The sequence below is a fragment of the Erigeron canadensis genome, chromosome 6 (assembly GCF_010389155.1).
Source record: "Erigeron canadensis isolate Cc75 chromosome 6, C_canadensis_v1, whole genome shotgun sequence".
NCBI classification, from domain to species: Eukaryota; Viridiplantae; Streptophyta; class Magnoliopsida; order Asterales; family Asteraceae; genus Erigeron; species Erigeron canadensis.
Window position 1 is genome coordinate 34,486,912 of NC_057766.1, and position 24,741 is coordinate 34,511,652.

A 24,741-nucleotide genomic window follows, 5' to 3' on the forward strand; every position below is an offset into this window, starting at 1 on the left:
TATGATGATTATCTTTAATTGATTGTCAATAGCCGAAATAGGATTTCAGTTTACCGATTCTCCCCAAGTTTTAAGTTAATTGCACTGCCTCGTTACTGTGTTTCGCTCTGGAGATTTTTTTCCTGGGAGCTAGTATCTGACCATTCGGGCTTGTTTAAAAGTTATGAAGAGTAAGTTCTCTGTCCGTGTTGACCCATCTTAAGCTTTGGACCTGACTAGAGCATCATAGAAGCCGTTTGCTTAAATGAACCTGATTTATGACTCCTGCTCATGATTGCCTTATCTGTTTATTTATTTCTCATATTTCTTTAGATAAGAGAATTATTCTTGAGGTTTACTTAAAAATTGCATCGCTTTGGGTTTTACTGCAATGGTTAACAAATTAGTTCATATATATGTCTATGGTCTTGTTCATATTCTTAAACATGTTATTGAGAATATTCCTCCATCTATCATGAACCTATGTTGGTGTCTTTCCAACTTAGCTTTTCTACATATTGTTCGATTTTGCATGGTTTCCAGCTAACAAAACGCTGAGGGATATGTATATAGTAGAGAATAAGAAATTAACATTTTGTAACTTAAATAGTTAAATCTCTTTCTATCAAAAAGATGCCAATTTTTTAGTCAAATAGTTGATTTCTTATACTGTAAAGTCGTAATTCAGTTAAATGGGTGGAAGTGCAGACGTATTTTTATAATGATACGAATTTAAATTAAATGGATTACTATTTTAGTAATTGCTGTTAGATCATCTATAGAGTTCAATGGCAACTAAACAGGAAATATTAACAAGTTACACTTTGAAAAGTTATAAATGTGTTCAACTTGTATATATGTTTGTAATTATTAAAAGTTGCAAAGCTTGACTTCTATAACTAAAAATAAATGTTCTAATACCTGAATAACTGCATTACGAATATTTGGGATGTACTTTAACACTAAAAGGAACAAAGTTAAGAACTAGTATAGGATCAACCATAAAATCAACCCAAGTAGGCTATATTTAGAGCTCGTGACCAAATTATAACCCGCCTAATTCCTTCCTAGTTCATATATTCATTTTACACAATTGATGACATAAAACTGCAGCTAGGGCAGCAGCACTCAACGCAATCTCATTTCATGTCATCCAAGAAATCAACGTTTAGTCGTTTACAAAAATATATTCAGTCATCAGGTCTAATGAAATCCAAAACCCAACCACAATTATTACACCAATTCTACCATAACTTACAACACCAAACATATTGTAATCCCCTAACCACACGGATCTTCGAGGTTTACAATGATGTTTAAGTGTGGAATCCTCAAACATCAAAATCAACAATAAATAAGAACACGAATACAAGATATTAATGGCGGGAGCCTTGTATTAATTTAGTAGATGTCGAAATACTAATACTCGAGCTCTACTAATACAAAACGAAAACTGATGATTAACCTTAATCTTAAGGTGCCTATTCAAACTTATAAGTTCGAGTATAAGTTCGTTTAAACTTATAAGTTTGAGTGATCAAACTTATAAGTTTGTTCAAACTTATACCAATAATTATTATCTAAATGCAAAAACACATGAAAGTGCACCAACACATATGTGGCACATTTTGGACTTTCACATGAAAGAACGCATGCGGGGCCTTACCACAGACTGGGCACCATCCACAAAGATTGTGGTTCCAGTCATGTATCGAGAGTCATCACTTACCAAATAAAGCACGGTTGAAGCCAGGTCATTTTTTGGATCTAGCCATCTGTTCAGTGGGGCGGCATCCTTGACCATGTTTTGTGCCCTTTCCTTGCCCACTGAAACTGGAAATTCATCATCTATATGCAGCCCACGGGCAATTGCATTAACCCTGATCTGGTGTTTGCCGATGTCCAGAGCTGATGTCTAATCAAGGAAGTCACTTATGCTATCAGTACAAATTCATAAATAACAAAGAAATCGAGATTTTAAATAGAATAGTAGATAGTTGAAACAAATATAAGCAAGGGAAAACCATATATGATCACAACATAAATAACAGAAACTCATAACATATATTGTTCACTAGAAGTGGCAATTCCGGCCCATTTACCTATGTATGGGTTGATTTGGGTGACTTAATATCTCTCAAGGGGTGAAATGGCCAAATTTAAAGGTTTAAGTATTTAACTAAAATGTGATAGGTTACATGGGTCAAACAAGTCAAAAGTCATATATAATGTATTCAAATGTATGAAGCTTCGTATATCGATTTAACAAAAAAGGATTAAAAGTTAAAAGAACTGTTTGCAGGCCGGCTGAGCTGTTTTGATTAAAAGTTTAGATCGCTTAGTCTACTCACCCATTTTGCCACTACCATATATTATGGTCATCACAACTAAAGTAACTACTATCCATATGACAATCACAAAAACCATGCTATGTTTCTGCACATGCATACAGGCAACAAAGTCTTTATGAGACTCCCACATTCAGGAGCTGATAATGTCATTGACCCTGACTTCCTCAAAGAATAGTAACCTATTTTCCAGAAGTCTCCCTTTTTGGGTCTCATTTCATATTGACCCCTGTCGTACAACCAGATCAAGTGATGCTGATTTTTCGAAATAAGTTGAACCTTAGTTCTTTAGAATAACATCAATAAAAAGTTAACTATCATCACATATGGTCAAACTTTTGCAAATTGATTAGAAAAACAGAGGTCCAAGTTGCTAACCCGGACTAATTGATGAATACCACCGAGACAAGCACCATATGCAGCTGCTCCTGGATATATTCCTCTCTCGGCACCAAGTATTGAGGTCATAAATACAATGGATCCTCCTGTTTTGTTATCTCTCATTCTTTTTGCAACTGCTTTCATCAAATACCAAGCAGCCATAAAGTTTATTCTAACTGTCTTTTTGAACTCAACTTCAGACATTTGCAGCATATCTTGCATCTTTCCTGTTGTACGAAAACAAGACACTTTACACTTCTCATTAATCATCTACGTATACTAGCGAATTCTTTTCAAAAGGTGCATTTTGTGTACAAGAAATTCAGAGAATCTACAGTATTCAGAAAACTAATTCAGATTTGATAATCATTTTAGTAATTAAGAACTAAATAATTAAATTTTGATAGTTAGGTAAAAGGTTGAAATATCAATTATTAAGATCAAGATCCAGATCACTTTTGTTGGAATGATAGGAAGATCCTACCTAGGTGTTCTAATCCATTTATGTGTTTTATAATTCTTATACAATACTAAGCGTGCAATGAAACAATTATGGTGTGTACGTTACAACATAACTAAATACCAAAAAATAAGGATTTAGTTTGCTAAACATTAAGTGGATGATTTGGATTTTAGGTAATCAAACATTGAAGTAGAAGAACCGATAAGATTTACTCTCACATATCATTAACCGGTTAGCTTACTAGTGTTTTTCTAAACAAAAGTTGGCTCACTCGTTGTGTTTAATTCACTATTTCGGATCAAAACGATATCCTAAGATACTACTATCTGAATCAACATCCTATAGAGTTTCTATGGTTCCAAACTTCCAAAGATAAGCATCTACATGTTTTCCATTGATCTATATCGTAAAATCAAAAGATCTTAATAACCTGTTCACTAGCCCAACACCTTTTTCTTTATCTTTTCTTTTAGTTTAAAATATTTGCAAATCTACTAATCAACATATAATATAACATCACCCCATATATCAATCAATATGCTACTATATATATCACAATATGCTCAAATCAATATCAGATAGATCACCACGAAATGGGTAACAGTTCAAGTGCAAACGGTTCCTTAAAGTACGATACGAGTAACTAGTTTTTACACTTGGATTTACCCGCCAAAGGGTAAAATTCTAGTAACATCATTCTAATCCTTCACACGCTATCCTACTTTATTAACCGTTTGCAGTCTGACCACACCTTTAAATAATACAGTAATATTTACCTTCATAAGCGTAACAATTAACAAAAGCATCAACTTGGCCCAAAAGATTCCATGATTTCTCAACAGCTTCATCGAAAACAACTTCTCTCTCTTCTTCCATATCTAATCCAACTATTTCAATCTTTACATCTTTTAATTCATTTTTTATCCAATCAGCCACACTCTTAACAACTTTTTCATCTCCACCCAACACCAACCTATATATACATACATACCAATACAAATACATTATACATATACATATTAAAACAAATCAAATAGTATTAATTAGAACAAATGAAATAAAATTCATCACTGTACCTGCAACCTCGTTTAGCTAAATGATAACCGATGTTTTTAGAAACTTCATCGCCATTTACAGTTAGTAAAACCTTCTTTACTGCCATCGAAATGATAAATTTGAGTTACTTGAATATATTTAATTTTGAGGAAATTTATAAGGCAAATTTGGGTGGGGTGGGGTGGGGGGTCAAGTGAAATATTAGCGGCCACCTTTCTTTGACTTTCCATTTATTTATTTGAGTATAAATTGGTAAATTACCAATTTGAGTTAATGATGATATCGATCTGTATTAACGGAAATAATATATATTCTTAAAATATTGTACTAATAATTCATAACATTATACTTAGATCGTGATAATTATCAAAATTAATTGATCAAATTAAAAAATAGAATAATATTATAGAATTATGTTAATGTGAGCCCCGGAGGTGAGTTTTTCCGCAGTCTTCGAGTTTGAATCTTGGGTTTGGGTTTCTCATCTCAAGATATTTTTGATAAGAAAAAAGTTGGAGGTTCAGCAAATTGTTGATTAAAATTGTATCCATCACGTCTGAATCGAAACTAACTTAAAAAAAAAAAAACCGTTATCTATTAGACGACAAAATCATATCTCTCATATTAATCTTTCTAAATGTCACATCTCTACTCTTTAAATCTATACTACTTTATAAAACAAATTACCCTTCCCCCTTTAAGTAATTTAGATTTTGAAATGATATATGGTCATTTCAAAATCTTAATTACTTAAAAGGATAGACCCTCTTTTTTATTAACTAATTTAAACATATTCACCTATTTACATATAATACCCTTAATGAATATATGTTTATTTCAAAATCTAAATTACTTAAAAGGAAGAGGGTAGTATATATTACCCTCTTTTTTATTCACTAATATAAACATATTCACCTATTTACCTATAATACCCTTAATGAAATAAATTACAACATAAATCCTCCAACCCTTAAAGAATCATATTAACCTCTCTTACGACAATTAATTAACATTCACCATTTTGTTTTTTGGTTTTTTGGGTCTAAAACCGAAGCCTCTTTGTTTGTTACATATATAATGTACAAGTTAAGTTGAATGATGTCTTCTAAATATTGGTAGATGTATATTGCATAATTCCAATATGAAACTATTCATAGTCAACTCCACTTTGGTTACCATGATATCATTTTAATTAAATAAATAGCAAACCTAATTAAAATCATTTGTCGAAAGTTCATTTGACTTCCATTATCGATATGGTTTGAGACCAAGCGGTTCAATAGCACTGCTATACCAAACCGTTGATATATATAGGTACGAGATTAGGTGCACAGCCTTTTAATATCTTAGGTCTGAATTTGTAGCGGTGCGCAGCCAGACGTTATAATATTGTAGGTTTGGTTTTGTTGCACGACGTATCATATGTTATCGTAGGTTTGGTTTTGTTGCACGACATATCATATATGTTATCTTAGGTTTGGGTTTTGTAGCTTTGCACAGACTTTCATAGAGTGTGCTAAATTAAAGTCTGAGTACTCCAGTTTATTCACAGCAAAAAATATGCTAATTGGTAAGCATGTTTATAAAAGTATCTAGATATGGACAAGTATCCTCAAAAATTAAAATGCTAATGCCAATAGTAGTGCGTTCTAATCCGATTTCTTATTAGAGGGAATAAAAATTAGTTTTCTCATATGTGGTAATTATTCTTTTTATATATTTCAAATATACTAGGTATATAATAAGTGATTGTAAATTGTATGTTTACAATCTTTTAATTTGTGGTTTTACATGATAACCAAAGATAAATTTGTAACTATTTATTAGGATCTGAGTATGAGTCGGTTTAGATCGGTTTTCACTCTACTCGTATTTATATTATTGAATAGAAGACACGGATAAGCTACGAGCGGATATTGTCGAGTAATCATTTATAAACCATGAATATATAAGTGGTAAAAACTTGTTGACATCCCGTCATCATATTCTATGGCTGTAAGTTTGTAACACTTGGGCAAGATATATAATTCTTAGTTTCTTACTTCGGTCTTGCTTCTTTTATTATTCCCAATGAATATCCATTTTATTTTTATTTTTCAAGAATGTGCAGATTGCAGAGTGCAGAGTTCAGCTCTTGCGAATTTGTGATTATTATTACTATAATTATTAATCTTAGCTATTCACGAAAATTAATGTTCGGCCAAAATCCATATTAATAATCAAGGCCAAAATAATAGGCTTTAGAAATGAAATGTCATGGGCCTGGGCTAGGCTTTACCCACCGATCAGGTTTAGTACTATTGGCTTAGACCAAAAATGGAAATTGTACAATTTTGATTTTCCATAATGAAAAAACATATTCAAGGCATTAGTCAAACCAGCGCGAGGTGAGCCGCAAGCTCGGCTTGCACAAGCCATCACAGCGGCAATGTGTGATGTGAGAGGCTGAGTATTGAGCTTCACGCATGTATGGGAGTAGGCCAAGTTTAATTGGTGTCATAAGCACAAGACTTTACCGTAAGTGTTAAGATGTTTGAATAAAACTTTGGCGATTATAACGTGAAATAATACTGACATATCATCACATACATACTTAGCTCTTGATGAAATTTATTGATGCAATAGTAATACAAAAGCATTTCTGACTTGTAATATTCAAATTATTTGTACTATGTTAAATAAATTTTTCTTAAATCAATCACAATGATTGATTATAATTCTTTTGCATTTTTGCCCAATTATCAAACCGTGTAGCCTGATAGATTTGAGTGGCATTGACTAGTGAAATAATAGGATAACGTAAAAAGATGTAAAAAAGGAATAAGTAATTATATCTTATCCCATCCCAGGATAACATTATTCTCATCCTAGTACTACGATGGAAATAATATAGGCCGGCCATTGTTTCCTAAATTTTGTTTAAATAGATTCTTTTGACTTATAGATAGATTTCATATCTAACGACTTGTAATAGATACATGTTAAATTATTTTTTTACAGAAGTTGTTATTGATGGATTATCATTAACTTACACAAATAATTATAGGCATTATCATAAATTTAAAAGATGAGTTTTTAATATTAAGAAAAAGGAAATGTTGCGTATAAAAAATTTGTATTTTTTATATCAAAAGCCTACATATGAATTTTATGTTAAAGCGTTTAACAAAATCCTTAAGAAAATGACAATGTAACACTACCTAGAACATACTTGTAATCTAAAATTATAAAATACTCACTTAAGAACAATACATTTTTCTTTAGGCATTAAGAAACACTTGTTTGTAGAATGGATTAGTTATGTTTAGATCTTTTAGGGTTTTGTCCGTGGATCGTGTATGTGTTTTAGGGTTTTTCCCGTAGTAGGCATAATGATAATGATTAGGGTTTTTCCCCTTTTATAGCTGCTTTTTCGTGGAGAATAAGTCTCTCATGCATCTTTTATCTTTAGTAACGATCTCTTTTATTTAAGGAAGTAATATGATCGTATCTTTTCGTGTTTATCTTCTTTTCCCCAGGCTATGTGATATCCTGGGTGACCTTTAAGCCTACCTAGGGCGAGGCTTTATTCTGGGTGACGGTGGTACACCATCACATGTTATATGTTCAAATAAATTAAATATAGCGGTCTAACAAATATTACTACATTTAGCCACTCAATCTTGAGGTTATTCACACAAACATGAAGCGTCCAAAACAAATATATATACACTTTAGGCATGATACATAGAACTCGAAATTGTAACATAATTTCAAAGTTTCAAACGAGCTTTTTTTCATTCCAAAATAGTTATATATTCTTTAATTTAATTACTTTCAAAATAAATGTTAAATTTTAACAGTAATATCTCATTTTTATCATACCATATTCACATTGGTATATTTCGGTTTTTCAAATATTGCCGGTTTTTTCCCTTTTTTTTTTTTGTTTTTTTGTTTTGTTTTTCTGAATTTGTTTTAACTATTTCACTTTTGGAGACAAATAATTGTCGCAAACCGCTTTAAATGATCCTAAACTTAGTATCTCTTTCCCTCCCTTAACAACATGACACATAAGTCTTTCCTCTCTCGCATACGAATAATTGTCACAAACCACTTTATATGATCATAAGCTCTACTAAAAAATGAAAATGTTTATTTTCATTTTTTTAAATCAAGAACTATGTAAGAAACTATCCTGTTATCCATGAATAAAATACCAGCCTTATAAAACATGTGTAAAGTGTCATAATTTGTCTCATCGACAACTTTCTCTTCTAATGTCATTTGTTACTTGAAAGTAGTGACATGGAATTTAAAAATTCAAATAAACTTGATCAATGATGAAATTAAGTAGACGTATTTAGTTGACAATTAAGTGCTACTGTAGAAGTATTAGAATTCAACCTCAATGATGATTGAGGGATCGATGTATATATTTATAGAGGTTGGGTATTGTAAAACAAGTATTAAAGTGAAACAAATAAGACAAGATCTTGATCCTTAGATCATGGTTAGATTGATGCACGAAGATTCACGAAACAATTGATACACGATGATTTTCATGATGCACGGTGATTTTCAGTAAAGAGAAACTTATTATTTTATTTGTTTTCTTTTAATACTTGTTTTATTATACCTAAAACCTATATTTATAATATAGAATTACAGCTCCATCTCCTATAATTATGGAGAGTCAATCAAAATAAAAAGGAAATAAAATAATTACAATAATTGCAAATCGTTTCCTCTAATACCCCCTTCAATCGAGACGGTGGCGGTCCAAGACGAAGCATATTTCAAAAGATTTCAAACTGGGCGCGTGGAAGACTCTTTGTAAAAATGTCAGCCACCTGAAGATTGGTTGGAACAAATTTGGTGTAGAGTTTACCAGAAGATACCAGCTCACGAACGAAGTGATAATCCAAGTCAATATGTTTTGCACGTTTGTGAGATACCAAGTTTTGAGTCATAAACAAAGCACTTTTATTATCACAAAGCAAAGTAGGATGATTAGGTGGGAGAGCATGCAACTCCCATAGAAGATGAGTAATCCAAACAAGTTCAGCAGTCGTGTTTGCCATAGCCCGATACTCAGATTCACAACTTGACCTATAGACAGTCGGTTGTTTCTTAGCACTCCAAGATACTAAATTTCCACCCAGAAAAATAGAATAGCCATACGTAGAGCGGCGTGTATCAAAACACCGAGCCCAGTCTGCATCTGAATAACCAATGACTGAAGGTATGTGCGGACGACTGTAGGTTAGACCAAAGGAAAGAGTTCCTTTGACATACCGTAGAACACGTTTCACAACACAAAAATGGTCAGTAGTTGGATATGGTGAAGAAACTGGGAAAGTTGATTCACCGCATAAGATAAGTCGGGTCTAGTAATGGTCAAATATTGCAAGGCGTCGACCAACGAACGATACAAAGTAGGATCAGGATGAGCGACACCATAAGTTGAAAAAGACTCATAAGAGGGAAGAGGAGTGCTAACGGGTTATTGTAAATAACTTCTAAACCCAGAAAATAAGTGAGATCCCTAAGATCTTTAATTGCAAACTCTAGATGAAGACGAGAAATAAAGGTAGAGATAATAGCTTCATCATTACATGTAAGTATAAGATCGTCCACATAGACAAGTAGATACATGATATGAGAGTCTTTGCGAAAAACAAAAAGAGATGTATCGGCACGACTACATGTAAACCCATAAGAGAGAAGAAATGTGCTTAACCGTTGAAACCAAGAACGTGGAGCCTGCTTGAGACCATAGAGCGCCTTGGATAATTTACAAACATGATTTGGATATTGAGAACTTACAAATCCTGGAGGTTGCTCCATAAAGACAGTTTCATTCAAATTACCATTCAGAAAGGCGTTTTTGACATCAAGTTGATGTAACTTCCAGTTATTAAGCACTGCCAGAGAAAGCACAATTCGGGCGGTTGAAGTTTTTACCACTGGACTAAAAGTGTGTGAATAATCCAAGCCCGGTACTTGTGTAAAACCTTGAGCTACCAAACGCGCTTTATAACGCTCAATGGAACCATCCGAGTGATATTTAATTCTAAAAACCCATTTGGAGCCCACGATATTTGTTATGATGGACGTGGTACTAATGTCCAAGTTTGATTATGTTGTAAAGCCTCAATTTCCTCAACCATTCTGCCATCCATTTTGGGTCTTTAGCAGCAGATTTAAAACCACGTGGTGTAGTAATAAATGACAAGGCAAAATGCAAAGCATAAGAGTTGAGAGATGCAAGATCTGCTTGGTACTTGGGCTTAAAAATACCTGCCTTTGCTCGTGTTGTCATAGGGTGATTATTGGTTGAAATGTTAGGTGCTGATGAGGATGGTTGACTGACAGGTTCAAGTTCAGCAAGAGAAACTGGATCGGGTTCAAGAATGGTATTGGACTGAGGTTGGTGTGTAGATGATACAGTGAGCTAAGGATGGTTTGTAGATGATATAGTAGGCTGAGGGTTTAGGTCGGTAGTCGAGTCGGGTTCAGGGTTTGGAGTTGGTGAGGATGCAGTAGGTGGGTTTGGTCCAGGGTCGATGTGGGGTGGAATTGGGTTGTTTGAGGTAGCACAAAGTGGACAAAAGGTTGATGGGCTAGGGTGTGTGGGTGGTATTGGGTTGGATTGTGATGGGTAATTAGGTACAGTGGGCAATGAAGTAGTGTAGGCAGTATCATCAGAAAAGGTTGTAAGTGCCAAGCTTTGGAGATCCAGTGTAACACCCCAACTAAGGCGGAATGATGAGATGTACAGAAAGTCGAGTATTCAAAACAAGGATTATAAATAACATTCACCATAGCTTTATTTGATAAAAAGGAATTTACAAATGTACAAGCATGTGAACCAATTTCCAAGTACAAATGCGTCCACCATACTTGAATATTAAGTTCACGAAACATATATCAAGCACATGAATAGTATACTACAATGATCAAGGCGGATTCCTTTGCCCATCACAAGGTTTGATATTCGACTCCAAAGTGCAATGCAAACAATCATGATGCATATAACTCCTCAAAGCTTATGCTAATTCCTGAAAAGCATGAAGAAAAAGTGTCAACTACAAAAACGTAGTTGGTGAGTGCATAGGTTTTTATATAAATCTTGGTACATCACCGTTTTAATACTTAGAAAACCGATTACTATTACATTTCGAAATACCCAAACCATATGACCGACAAAAATTCTCATATCATATTATCGAGTTTTTCCCAAATACCACAATGTCATATCAAGACTTGGAAAAATCCATAATAAAATTTCAGGTTCTCATTTGTCAAATCATCATGAGAGAAAAAGTATATAAATCGATTAATCGTATACCATACCAAAATCATTCGGTTACCAAAATCATTTCAATATCACCAATTTCAACGTCTTTCAAGATATCATATGAGGGACGATACCCAATCCGTATGTTCAAACAATTTCCAATCATCAACAATATTAATATCAATTTCACTTAGCCACAAGGGCATAATTTAATATCAATTTCATTTAGCCACAAAGGCATAATTTACATAATTTTGATGAGTAAATGCTTGACCACTACTACTACCATTTTATCAAGTCCAATAATATATATAATTCATTTCATGGCACAAGCTGTCAATCAAGTGTCGTATTAATAATAATAGGGTCGTGCCATGGAGACGACCATTTAAGTTTAAGGTAGCTAGAGCACCACTATGGTCGGACTGGAAGTGAGGGTCGTCACAAAGGCAACCAACCTTCCACCGTTACACTTATGGGTGGGTGGACGAAACCTAGTTGCGCAACTCTCTAACTACAGGCCTCCACTTTCGGAGTAAATAGTAGTGTACCGAAAGAAAACGGGTTGACAGAACTCAAGCTCATCATAAAACATTTATCACATTGAACGTACGAAATAATTTCATTTCATAATCATATTATCAAAAATCATTATATATATATGTATATAAAAGCAATTTCATTTATATATCATGCTTTTCACCCCGATAGTTAAACACATAAAATAGTTTGAAAGGGGGCTATGACTCACCTTGATATTCCGCATATTATACTCATCTATCCAAAATGGGTACTTCCCATCTATAACTTCCTTGACCATATATCCATTATGTTCCTCCATCATATATTTCAAGTCAAGTCTATCCTTACGATAGGACTAATATATGTAAGTTCCTATCTTAAGCCATCACTTAGAAATGCCATTTTTATTATGTTGCTATCAATTGTAGGGTCCAAGTATATTGGTAACACTCGCATTGTTTTGGTTGTAGAGATTGATGGTGTAAAAGGTTACTTTCATTACATGCGTAGTTATAAGTTGTTATATTTTCGTCAACTTGGCTTCATTTGTGGTTTCACTTGATATATTAGGTTATTATATAGAAATGCCATATTAAGTTATGTTATCCTTATTCCTCATTTGTTGTGTAACCGATTTTAGCGTGAATTAGCATTTGTGATATCAATATATAGCTTAGTTAACATAATTACTTATGTCAATCTCACTTAATTATCTTTGTTTTATTTTGATTGCACTTATCTTCAACTCGCATATTTCTCGATTTGTCTTACAATTACTTGGTTCATGAAATTCGTTTAAGTGTTATGGGTCATTATCAATTGGGCCTTAAGTGTCATGGGCTTTTAAATGTTTTGGGCTTACATTAGTTATTGGGCTTTACCTTATTTGGGTTAGGTGCATAATGGGTCATAGTGGTTATTGGGCTATAAGGCTTATTGGACCAAGTGGGCCTACTGATTTGTGTTCTTTATGGGTTCATTATTTGGGCCGGGTTAGCCCATTATGGTTCTTAGTTCATTACATAGCCCATTATGCCATTTATAAGATTACTTACAAATTTTCTGTTTTATACTTTATTTTTACGAAATGTTAGCTACTATTTTGGGGTCAAGACGAATTATTTGAACCTTCCTGATTTTTGTGTAGAAACCTATATGTGTCTTATAATTTTGTAAATTTTTACTTAATTTTTAGACATTGTTTGCTACCTCTAAAAATTCCCAAACTAAAACTGGTCAGAATAGTTGCTGTTGTGCGACTTGAAATGTTTTATAAAAGTTCTTAATGATTTGACCTTCAGAAAAATACCACAAATTTATCTTAAGTCATGGACACATTTAGATTACTTTCCACAAAGTATGACTTCCTGGAGCATTTTGGTTTAGCAGAAAAAAATTGTCAAAGTTCACAAAATATTCAGACAAAATTACAGGTTTGACCAGTTTCAGTAGAAAAATCATATCTTTCATTTGGTTCAGTATTTTTGAGTAATTCCAGTTGGTGGTTATTCTTAACTCGTTCCTCTACAACTTTTATTTTGAAAGTTTTGCTTGAAAATGCCCTCACATGCCCAGTTTACCCATTACGAGACAGAAGATTATTTCTGTCAGATTGTTCTTGATTATATCAACTCACCAATAGGCTTTCTTGCTTAATTTACACTTTATTTCACCTCTAACATGTTTGATACTCCTTTTCTTATGATTTTAACACCAAATACACAGATTTCTTATCAAATTCAAAGTCATCATTCATCCATCTCATATGTCAAATCAAAATCAACCAAAACTAGTGCAAATCTTAACATGCATGTGATGATCTAACACTTTTACACTAAATTCATTATTATCTCTATCATTATTAATTCTTTCTTTAAAATCAGTATTTTAAATGTGCATTCATGCATAGATCTATGTGTTTTTAGTTTAAGAAATCAAGGATTAGTAAGGTGAGATTCAAGAGAGTTGAAGCTAACAACCTTTGAAGATCAAAACAAGAAGATCAAGAGTGTTGTTGGGTCTTGTTCTTGATGGCTGCCCAAGAGTTGTTTGTTGGCTGTAGCAAGCTTGAAAAGAAGGGAATGTGAGCTACAAAATGTAAGAAAGGATGATGAACAAACAAAGGAACAAGTTGGGTACCCTTTGATGATCAAAAATCAAAAGAAAGGAAGAAGATTGGGCTTGTTTTGCTCCTGTTTCTGCTGCTGTTCGATCAGCCTCTTAGAGGGCTGATTTCGTGACCTTGTTGCCTCCAAATCGACTCCATGATTCCCTCATTCATGACTCTAGTTGTTGGATGATCAAGGGAACTTATTATTGCATTAGATTAGCTTTATTCAAGCTCCATTTTACCTTGTTTAAACCAAAAATGAAGAGGAAGAAGTGCAGAATTTTTGAGAGACTTGAAGAGAGTGTTCTTGCATGTGTGTGTGTTGGTTTGAGAGAAAAATCTGAAATTGAGAGAGAGAGGGGGAAGAGAGCACGTGATTTAGAGGAAGAAAAGAAGCTAGGAGTGAGCTAATTGGTTGTGTGGGGTGGTGTAGTGGGTTAGGAGTGAATTCATTGGCTAACCCAAGTGGTATGTGTTGGGTTTAAGTCCTAACTAGTGTTTATGTGTATGTATATGTATATGTGATGTATATTTATGTGTAAGTGTAAGAATAAGTGGGTTAGTTGTATATTGATTGGTGAATTTTACAAGAGTTTATGTACACATATATGTATATTTTAAGTTGTAATGTATTTCCCATAACTTTGAGACGTATGTGAAAGTTGTATATATATGTATGTCGTGTATGTATGTATATACACATATGTAATTGAATTGTAAATTTTATCAACGCACATTGTTATTAGTTGAAATGTTGATTTGTTTGCCTTCTTAGATGCTTGATTGTTTAGTTTCCATACTTGTAAGGTTGTTATTACTCAATCTCTTTGAGTTTGTCTTGTATAATTATAGTTATTGTTAATGGCATTTGTAAAGCAACTAGCTATCTTTTGGTATTCTGTTGAACTAGAGGCAATTACCACTTGTCTTAAATGTTTAGAAGGTCGATTCTCTTAATAAACCTTTAGGGATAGATACCTAGATAAATATAAGTAAGTAATCCTAATTAGAAATTGAGGGTTGTTACATCCAGTTTGTCATTTGAGCCTTTAAAAGGAAAAACAGATTCATTGAAACGAGCATGGCGTGAAATAAAAATCCGATTTGTGGCTGGGTCTAAACAGGGAAAACACAAGGAAGGCTCTGAGGTTCAAGTTTATGCTTTGCATAGTCCCGTAAATAAGGAAATACTTGACACCCGAAAACTCTAAAGTTGTAATATTGAGGCATCTGATGAAACAGAAGTTGAAATGGAGACTTGTTCTCAAGGAGAGGAGATGGCACTCAGTTAATAATAAAAGTGGCTGAGGTCAACGCATCAACCCAAAAAAGAGCCGGGATATGAACAGTGAATAACATGGCCAGACTTGTTTCAACAATATGGCGATGCTTACGTTCAGCCCGACCATTTTGTTGGGGCGTGTACGGGCAAGAGTATCTGTGGAAAGTCCCATTGTCTTGAAAAATTTTCCGTACTGTGTGATTCACGAACTCGGTGCCACCATCACTCTGAAATATTTTTATCTTTCTCGAGCATTGAGTTTGAACAAGATTAATAAAGGCAGGCAAAACCACATAGAATCCGGTTTTAGTTTTGAGTGGATACAACCACGTAAACCTGGAATAATCATCTATAAATATCACATAGTAACGATATCCATCTGGAGAAGTAATAGGAGCAGGACCCCACAAATCACAATGGACCAAATCTAATGGAAAAGATGCACGTTTTTCATTAGAAAAAAAGGCAATCGTTGTCCCTTTGCAAGCTGACATGAAGTGCAAATGGTTGGTTTAGGCAATAAAGAAGTAACAGATAAAGCACCACACTTGTTCAAAACAGAAATAACATCAAAAGAAACATGTCCTAAACGTGAATGCCATAATTCATAAGAGGCTTTATTGGAAACATCAGCAACAAAATCTTTAGGTCCATCCTTGAGCACATATAGTCCATCATCAATGCATGTTCCTCTAGCGAGTACATGTTGTGTTTTCCGATCCTGAATGTGAAAATAATGTTGAGAGATTAACACATCAACAGGATGATCAACAGTCAACTTACTTATGGATAATAATTTCTTGGTGGGGTTAGGAACAACAAGCACATTACGAAGATGAATAGATTTGCAAAGTTTATAGGACCCCTTATGAGTAATTGGAAGTTGTTTACCATTTCCAAAAGTAACCTGATCATTACTGTAACACCCGCCTTTTAAAAATAAGGGTTTCCAAAAACTTTTGCCTAACGGCGTTAAAAGAATGCGGAATTAACTTTAAAAGTCCAAACCAGCAAAATCTGTTTGGTTTATTCATTAAATGATGTTACTAGCCATATCATCAAAATATGTCTAAATGGAAATCCATCGGTTGTTCAACATTAAGCAACCAATCATCAAACATTCCAAATCTGAAAATTGCAAAAACATAAATCAAAGTCTAGATGGAGTAGCAACTATGGGTAAACTAATGTCATCATCACTTGCTATCTACCCATGCCTCTCCTTATTTCATCAACAACCTTTAGCTTGCTAAACCTGAGGGGACAACACATTTCAAAAAACAAGTGTTAGCTAACGAATTAGCTAAGTAAGAATACACAAGGTTTAGAAAGCATTTGTCCAATTAAAACGTTATAAAGATCATTTTGCGACATTAGAATACATATCATTACATATCATCACATATCATCTCATTCATCATCTTTCATACAAAATAGGTCACCCTAATTGTGCCTAAACATCTTTAACATCATCACATAACACATCATAACATCATTTAAGTGTAACTGAAGTCACACCCGACTAGATGAACACACCTTACGTCTGGCCATCAATGTCGTTAAGGAATGGCAAGCCAATTCCAGGAGTAATCCGTATGTTCAATGACAATGGGGCTGGTAAGACCTCCCGTATTACTCTTCACGTTATACCTCGTTGCAAGGAGCCACCCGAGCAACCACATCAACGTACTTAACCGGGCTAGGGCAAGTACGGGTTAAGCTTAACACTTTCACGTTAAATTTACGAGTTCGATTTCACATCACATATAGTTTAGGTGTTTACACAACCTAAACAATCATCACATTTATACATCTTTACGTTTGGGCCCTTAAACGTGCACGTGACATGGCAACTTAAAGAGTCTAGTGAACTAGATGAACAAGCCATACAAACATGCACATTTCAATACTCATCAACAAGTGTCATAAATCAATTCATCATAAGACATTGCATTTCATTTCATAAGACAACATCACATATCGTTGGGACTGCATTTCAGGCCTCATTTGGTCATTTGCATAGCCCATATAACCTCCCGTGTACTCCCGAATACTTATAAGTAACAAAATACCGTTAAGGAAGTTATAATACGAAAACCATGCTTTTGTTGAACCCTCAGCGTGTCAAAATAGTGTATCTTACCTCGTAGAAGCATACAACAAATGATAACGTAAGTTACCGAGTTTTGCAAGTATTCTCGACTACCTATAATCAACATAGGACCGATTTATGAGTATACCGAGACTAAACTGACCTACAGTCTAAATACATGTCACATACCCTGTAATTACCATCACTCCAGATAATAGTCCCTTTTTTACTATTACCCCTAGTAAGTTGTCTCTTTTTGTCTACTTCGAGACTATTATCCTAGGTAGTTAGTCTCTTTTTGTCTATTCTCAACTTTTGTCTATTTATAGACTATTACCCAGGTAGTTAGTCTCTTTCTGTCTATTTCTAGACTATTACCCAAGGTAGTTAGTCTCTTTTTTGTCATTTTTATTCTTCCAAAAACGGGTTTTACACCAAAAAGAAGACTCTTTTAAGGCCTAATGATGCAATGAAATCATTGATTAACTCATACTTGATTTACATCACAATAACAAACGTTTTAGGTTACCGAATCGACAAAACGGACGATTTTCAATAGATTAACACACCCTATGGTCCAGATCTGATATGACACCCATAATGACTCCATTATATCATAAAAATATCAGTAACAACAAGATTATACCTTCCGGAATCTCCAACACACCAATAGATTGCAATAACGGTTACCGGGTAACCCGAAATCAACGATTCTAGCAACGAAAAGCATATAATCGATCAAGACCAGGTATGAACAAATTGAATAGATGGAAATGATCAAAAATCAGTAATGATTGCAATCTATACCTTGAAGATGATTAGAAGATCGAAATATAAGCCCTAGATCTCTCCGAATCGACCCGAAATCGATGGAATTGAACAAGGAATTGATTGTGGCACAAGAGGGCGGTTAGGGTTCAAAGAGAAGATGATAATATTAGTAGTTAAAGGCTAATGACCATCTCCTACACCCTAATCCCGTTTTTTAGTTTAACCCTATGTCAAAACTAGTCCCTAAGCTTCTAAACGACTCATATTTAGCTCAAAACACCTATAGGGAATAGTTACAACTCGTTAAACACTTCAAGCACCTCTAAAGGCACATAAATACACTTTAAACACATTAGTACATCAATCACTAAGGCATTAAAGCCTTAGACATATAGCACATTAAACACTTCTAAGCATTAAATCTCCCAGAGACTTAACGAACACACAGTGTTGACTTAACGACTCAAGTTAACCGTTAATTAAAAAGTTTGGGATGTTATAATTACCTTGATAGGGAGTGGCATGATGGAGACATTCTTTACTTGGAGCCATGTGATCAGTGGCACCAGAGTCGCCTGTCCAATCTGGAGTGTCATGAGTAACATGACACTGTGCGTGGAACGCCTTGGCTAAAGAATTATCCAAGGGAGACGCCTGAGAAGCATAGGTATGAAGGTTTGGACAAGCCGATGCATAGTGACCATTCGTGCGGCAAAGTTGACAGTGAGGCCGCCTATGGTTATAACCACGACCCCTCGTAAAACCGCCACGAGAATGATTGCCGCGTGTTGAAGATCCCCGACCCCGACCATTAGCGGGATCACGTCTGTTTTGGACGTGAAACGCGGCTGGAGGTGTGACAGTTCCATGGAGAGATTGTAGGAACAATTCATGACTCTCAGCTTGAGCAACAAGATCACAGAATGATGGTGCCGGTTTTGTGGCATGGATAGCAGTAGAGAAAACCTCATAAGAGGGGCCAAGGCCACAAAGAAACCAGTGAAGTTTGTCAATATCGACAACTAGGTGACCAATCGCAGCAAGCTGTTTACAAAGATTTTTAAATCTGCGTGAAAAATCAGTAACAGAGGAGGTACCTTTTGTAAGTGATCGAAGAGAATCACGTAGAGATTGAACCCGCTCAATAGAGGCATTGCTGTATGCTTTTTCAAGAGCTGTTCAAATTTGTTGCGCACTGGTTAATCCGAGGACCTGCGGCAGCCTCCTCGGTTAAAGAAGAGAGAAGAAGAAGTGCGACTTTTTGATCAGCAGTGGTCCAGGAAACAAATTCTGGATTAGGGATGGTTTGGTTATCGGTCGAGGAGTGTCTCGGATGGTGGTTTGGTACCATCAATATGAGCAGAGAGGTTATGAATGGCGACCAAGAGGCGCATATGATTGCGCCACACTAAATAGTTTGTGGCAGAAAGTTTGATGGGAGAGAGGTGAGAAACATTGTTCATAGTGGTGAGTGAATCGGAAGGGGAGGCCATGAGGATACCAGGAAAGAAAATGAAGAGAAGAAAAAAGAGGCGTGTAGGGTTTTAATTTGGTTAGGTTGATACCATGTAGAAGTATTAGAGTTCAACCTCAATGATGATTGAGGGATCAATATATATATTTATAATATAGAATTACAACTACATCTCCTATAATTATGGAGAGTCAATCAAAATAAAGAGGAAATAAAATAATTACAATAATTACAAATCGTTTCCTCTAATAGCTACCATCGAGTGTAAATACATGAGGGTTAGTCACAAGTAAAAAAATATAAAATATAAATTTTAAAATTTGATCTATATGTATGTCAGTATGTGATGCATCATTCTTTTACATGCTTCTTCCCTTTTTTTTTATATACATATTTTGATGCTGCGAAAATTATGTTACATCAAATGTAAAATAGAGTTTGTTTAAAAAAAAAAGGATGAAAAATAGATAATCAGACATCCCTTTAATTCGACATCATATACCTTTATTACTTATTGTGAACTAACAAATTTCCGACCCTGTGTGGCGGGACATCAATTGTCGTATTGAAATGATCGTGTTATTTTGTATATTTGCGTTGAATTAACAAACATTTTGTCATTGATAGGTTTGTTTAAAAGTTTATTATATAAAATATATATTATTTAAGGGCAAAACCACAATAGTTTCTGTCTGCGCGTTGCACGACTTCAATTAGTTCGCTTACTGTTTGTTATTAATAAAAACTTTGACATATAAAATGTATACTTATTCAAAGACAATACAAAAAATAATAATAATAATAAAAGTTTTTTATATATTGTTTGAAACCTCAAAACGATTATGTTTTGTTATTGATGATGTGTCGTTATATATGTTTGTTAAAATTTTTGACATATGAAATAGATATTTATTCAAAAACAATACCACAAAAAAATAGTTTTGATATACTATTTGAAAATCCAAATGAAAACAAACTATGTTAAAAATCAAGAAGTAACACGTAATTTTGAACTTGAAGGGGATTCAATGTGGTATAATCTGAATATTGTTAAAAAAAAAAAATAAACGTTTTCGATATAATTATTTGAAAACCCGAAAAGAAAAATATATGGAAAAAACAAAGAAGTAACTCGTATTAGAAATCCGAACGAAATACGATTTGGCAATATCTGAATAATGGTGCAGGTTATAGCATGGACGAATAGTAACTCGCCACGCAGACAAGTTAGTATGCACATCCTATTGATTTAGTATAGTATATACTAGATTTTAAACCCGTGTCCAACATTAGACACGAGACTTACCACATTCCCAATATTAGATATTAATACATGTAACTCATAAAACCTTATGAATTCAAAGTTGAAGATATAAGTGGATGTTAAGTATTCAATTCAACTGCCAAAAATATTAAGCTAATAGAAAGAAAAATAATATAATAAAAAAACATTAAAAGCATATACCTCCTTCACTAATCTAATAAAAAGACATTAACGAATTAATCGTATTGCATATCTAGTAGAAGTGTTAATTTTCTCTAAATCGACATGGAATTTATCATCTTTTTCAAAAAAAGATATATTAAATAAAAATACTATTAATGAAAGTCAGAAACATTGATTGATTAAACATGAAACTACTATAATACCCCCTTCACCTATTGCACTTTTGTCTTTGCAAATACTTGGCAAAAAAGATAAAACCAAAAAGCCAAAAAAAACATACACACATCAAGACCATTCTTCAAATCAATCAAGTGTTGTGCTGCCATAAATTAATAATAATATCGATAAACATTAAACAACACACAACACACAACACAGTTTTCATGGATCCCAATACCTTATAAACAAGACCCAGAATCATCAATCATCATCACCTTCAGCCATCTTTTAATATTTTTCATGTTTTTTTAAACATGGCTGATAACAACAATAACAAGTCTTCCTTAGTGATCAAAGATTTTCAAACTGATAAAGAAGAAGTCAGTGGGACAAAAAAACAACAGTTATCAGTTAAAAGAAGTTCGAATAAAGATCGACATACCAAAGTTGAAGGTCGTGGTCGTAGGATAAGGATGCCTGCACTTTGTGCTGCTAGAATATTTCAGTTGACTAGAGAATTAGGCCATAAATCTGATGGTGAAACTATTCAATGGTTGTTACAACAATCTGAACCATCAATTATTGCTGCCACTGGAACCGGGACTATCCCGGCTTCAGCTATGACTGCAGTTGGATCCGCAGCTTCACAAGGACTTACTTTTTCGGCTGGGTTACAACAAAAAATTGATGAAAATAGTAGTAGGTCAAGTTGGCCATTAGTTGGTAATTTGGGGGTCAGTAGACCCCCAAACCCCAATCCAAACCATATGTCAGGTATGGCGGGTTTATGGCCCGCTGTACCTGTAGGTGGATTTGGTTACCAATCATCAGTGTCATCTTCTGGTCCGGCTGTCAACGGTTTGGGACCAGAAGGGTCGAATTACTTGCAGAAAATTACGTTCCCGGGGTTTGACTTACCTGGTTCAAATTTGAACCAGATGAGTTTTTCGTCGATTCTGGGTAATCATAATCATAATGATCAAAGTCAACAGGCGCTTCCCGGGTTAGAGCTTGGGCTTTCCCAAGATGCTAATATTGGGGTTTTGAATCAACAAGCATTGAACCATATCTACCAAATAGGTCAAGCTCGGATGAATCAGCAACAACAATCTTCAAAAGATGATGATTCTCAAGGTTCAGATGGTCAGTAGAATTATTAGATGAATTGATTTTGAATAAATGATCAAAACAGAATGAAGCCCAAATCTTGTAAGTTTATGGGATTTTGGGGTTTCTATGATGTTTGTGTTGTATATTCTACAGGTGCTTTTGGGGTGTCCCAATTTCTGACACCTATCTTTTTTCTTTTTTCTTTCTGTATATGATAAAATCTTTGTTTCCCATTTTGGTAATTACACTTTTTGGGTATTGGTCATAAGTTTTATACAAATTTAGGCCGTTAATAACAACATGGTATATTATTTCAAACTAACTAATTTAGCAACAAGATAATTAAGCTGTTTAGCTTGCTTTCTTTCCATTTAGATGCATATTTTTTTATACCATACATATACTGCTTGTAGAGTTGTAGTCTAAAATGAAGGGCCAGGCCAGTGGAATAAGACTTATTTTCTTGTTCGCTTTCAGATGTGCTTATTGTACTAGTATACTTAAAGAGTATATCGGTGTTTAAGGTAACTTCTACTCGTCGAGCCCATCTGCCCGACCCTAAAGTTATCAACTTCACACCCAACATGATGTATATAAATACTTGTCTCAAAGATGATTAGACTAAATTAAAATCAAAACCATATACGTTGAAGTTAGGTCCTAAGAATAGGCATAAATAGCAACCCGTAGGCTTAGTATTGCGTTTTATGACTTATCCAGGCCGGTTTAGCAAGCTTTAGTTGATTGATGATGGTTGCATATATTCAACCCAACATCGTGTCACAGAGAGTCCCTTTTCATCAATTCTCTCTATTGAACAAGAGTACAAGACCTTTTCAGTATTTGTTAACAGGAAGAAAAAAAAAAGTGATATTATAGCTATGTTAATTTGGTCTTTCTATCATTCTCAAGGGGAAAACATCATCTATACTATTTTATAATATCTTAGAGTTAAATGCAAGAATGGTCCCCGTGGTTTGTCACTTTTTACAACGGCAGTCCCTCTCTTGATTTTTTTGCAACCGTGGTCCCTGAAGATATGCTTCAGTTGCAACGGCGGTCCCTCGCTAACAGAATCATTAATTAGTGTCGTTAAGTTTTCATGTTAGTAGCACATGAAGGGTATTAATTTGGTCCTTCTGCCATTTTATAGCACATGAGGGGTATTAATTTAGTTTTCATAAGTGATATTATAGCTATGTTAATTTGGTCTTTTTGTCATTTTCAATGAGAAAACATCATCTATACTATCTTATAATATCTTATAAAACATTTTGCTCTTTTTCAAATTCTTAATTAAGGATTTGAACTACCTAAATTAACCCTCTTCTTTATTCACTAACGTAAACATTTTTACCTAATATACCTATAATACCCTTAAATCTCAATCACCTATTTTTTTTTCCTCTTTTTAAATCTCAACCAATCATATTTTTTCTCTCTCCTCCATAAATCATCTATTACTCCATAAATTATAAAAATTATATGGGTGTTCTTAAAATTTCATGCTCTTTCATTAGAGATGTCATTCGATATACTTTTGACGAATTTTTAAATCCGATGGCGGAACCCGTACGGTTAAGACATTTGACTATCACACTTTATGACATATCACCCCTACCATCTCACCGTCGCAACACACAAGTATTTTTATCGTATATAGAAAGTTAACGACCTTTTACCGTTGTTTCCAAAGATTTATATTACAACCTAAATAGAGTAGATCGACTGTTAGTTTAATTTTATGCAACTTTGAGGAAGAATTCAAATTAATTAATCATTACTAGCTAGGATATTGTCATATTGGACAAATTTCACACATTTATGATGCATTTGTACACTTTTTTTTATTTGTGATATAAAAACTGTTTCAATTCATTGTTAATTTAAGGTATTTAATTTTTTTTTTTAAAACAAACAGAGTCTATAAACTTGTTGGGCAGGCCAATGATTACAATACACTATAGCGATAGCATGCCATCACCACAATGTCTTTGCCACCTCGATTTCCAGATGACTTATTGTGACAGTAGTAGGCTAGTAGTCCAATTGATTTGAGTGGTAGTGGGTTTGGTTTCAATGGTAAAGTAATTGGAAAATAATAAATCATTGTAACCGATTCTCTTCAAAATCCTTTTAATATATCCACTTGCTAACACATGTAATCTATTAATTTTCTTTCCTAATTACACCCTTTGATTTTTTACATGTCACGATTCTATTAATTAATATATCCACTTGCTAACACATGTAATCTACTAATTT

General features: G+C 34.1%; 2 protein-coding genes across 3 annotated transcripts; one reads left to right on the forward strand and one right to left on the reverse strand.

Annotated features, from left to right (window-relative positions):
- Positions 1-1,076: 1,076 nt before the first annotated feature.
- Positions 1,077-4,387, reverse strand: LOC122603374 (3-oxoacyl-[acyl-carrier-protein] reductase FabG). 2 transcript variants are annotated; one of them, XM_043776054.1, is made up of 4 exons: positions 4,248-4,387; positions 3,948-4,144; positions 2,706-2,956; positions 1,077-1,894 (listed from the first exon to the last, which is right to left on the reverse strand). In XM_043776054.1, the coding sequence occupies exons 1-4, from the start codon at positions 4,331-4,333 to the stop codon at positions 1,616-1,618; spliced, it is 813 nt and encodes a 270-aa protein (XP_043631989.1). In that variant the 5' UTR covers positions 4,334-4,387; the 3' UTR covers positions 1,077-1,615. The 2 variants fall into 2 exon arrangements, with proteins under 2 accessions (XP_043631989.1, XP_043631990.1); XM_043776055.1 differs by having other exon boundaries at positions 2,706-2,935; positions 4,248-4,385.
- A 17,067-nt stretch (positions 4,388-21,454) lies between these two features.
- LOC122605423 (transcription factor TCP20-like) lies at positions 21,455-22,775 on the forward strand. The gene has a single exon (XM_043778374.1). The coding sequence runs from the start codon at positions 21,681-21,683 to the stop codon at positions 22,515-22,517; it is 837 nt and encodes a 278-aa protein (XP_043634309.1). The 5' UTR covers positions 21,455-21,680; the 3' UTR covers positions 22,518-22,775.
- Positions 22,776-24,741: the final 1,966 nt, after the last annotated feature.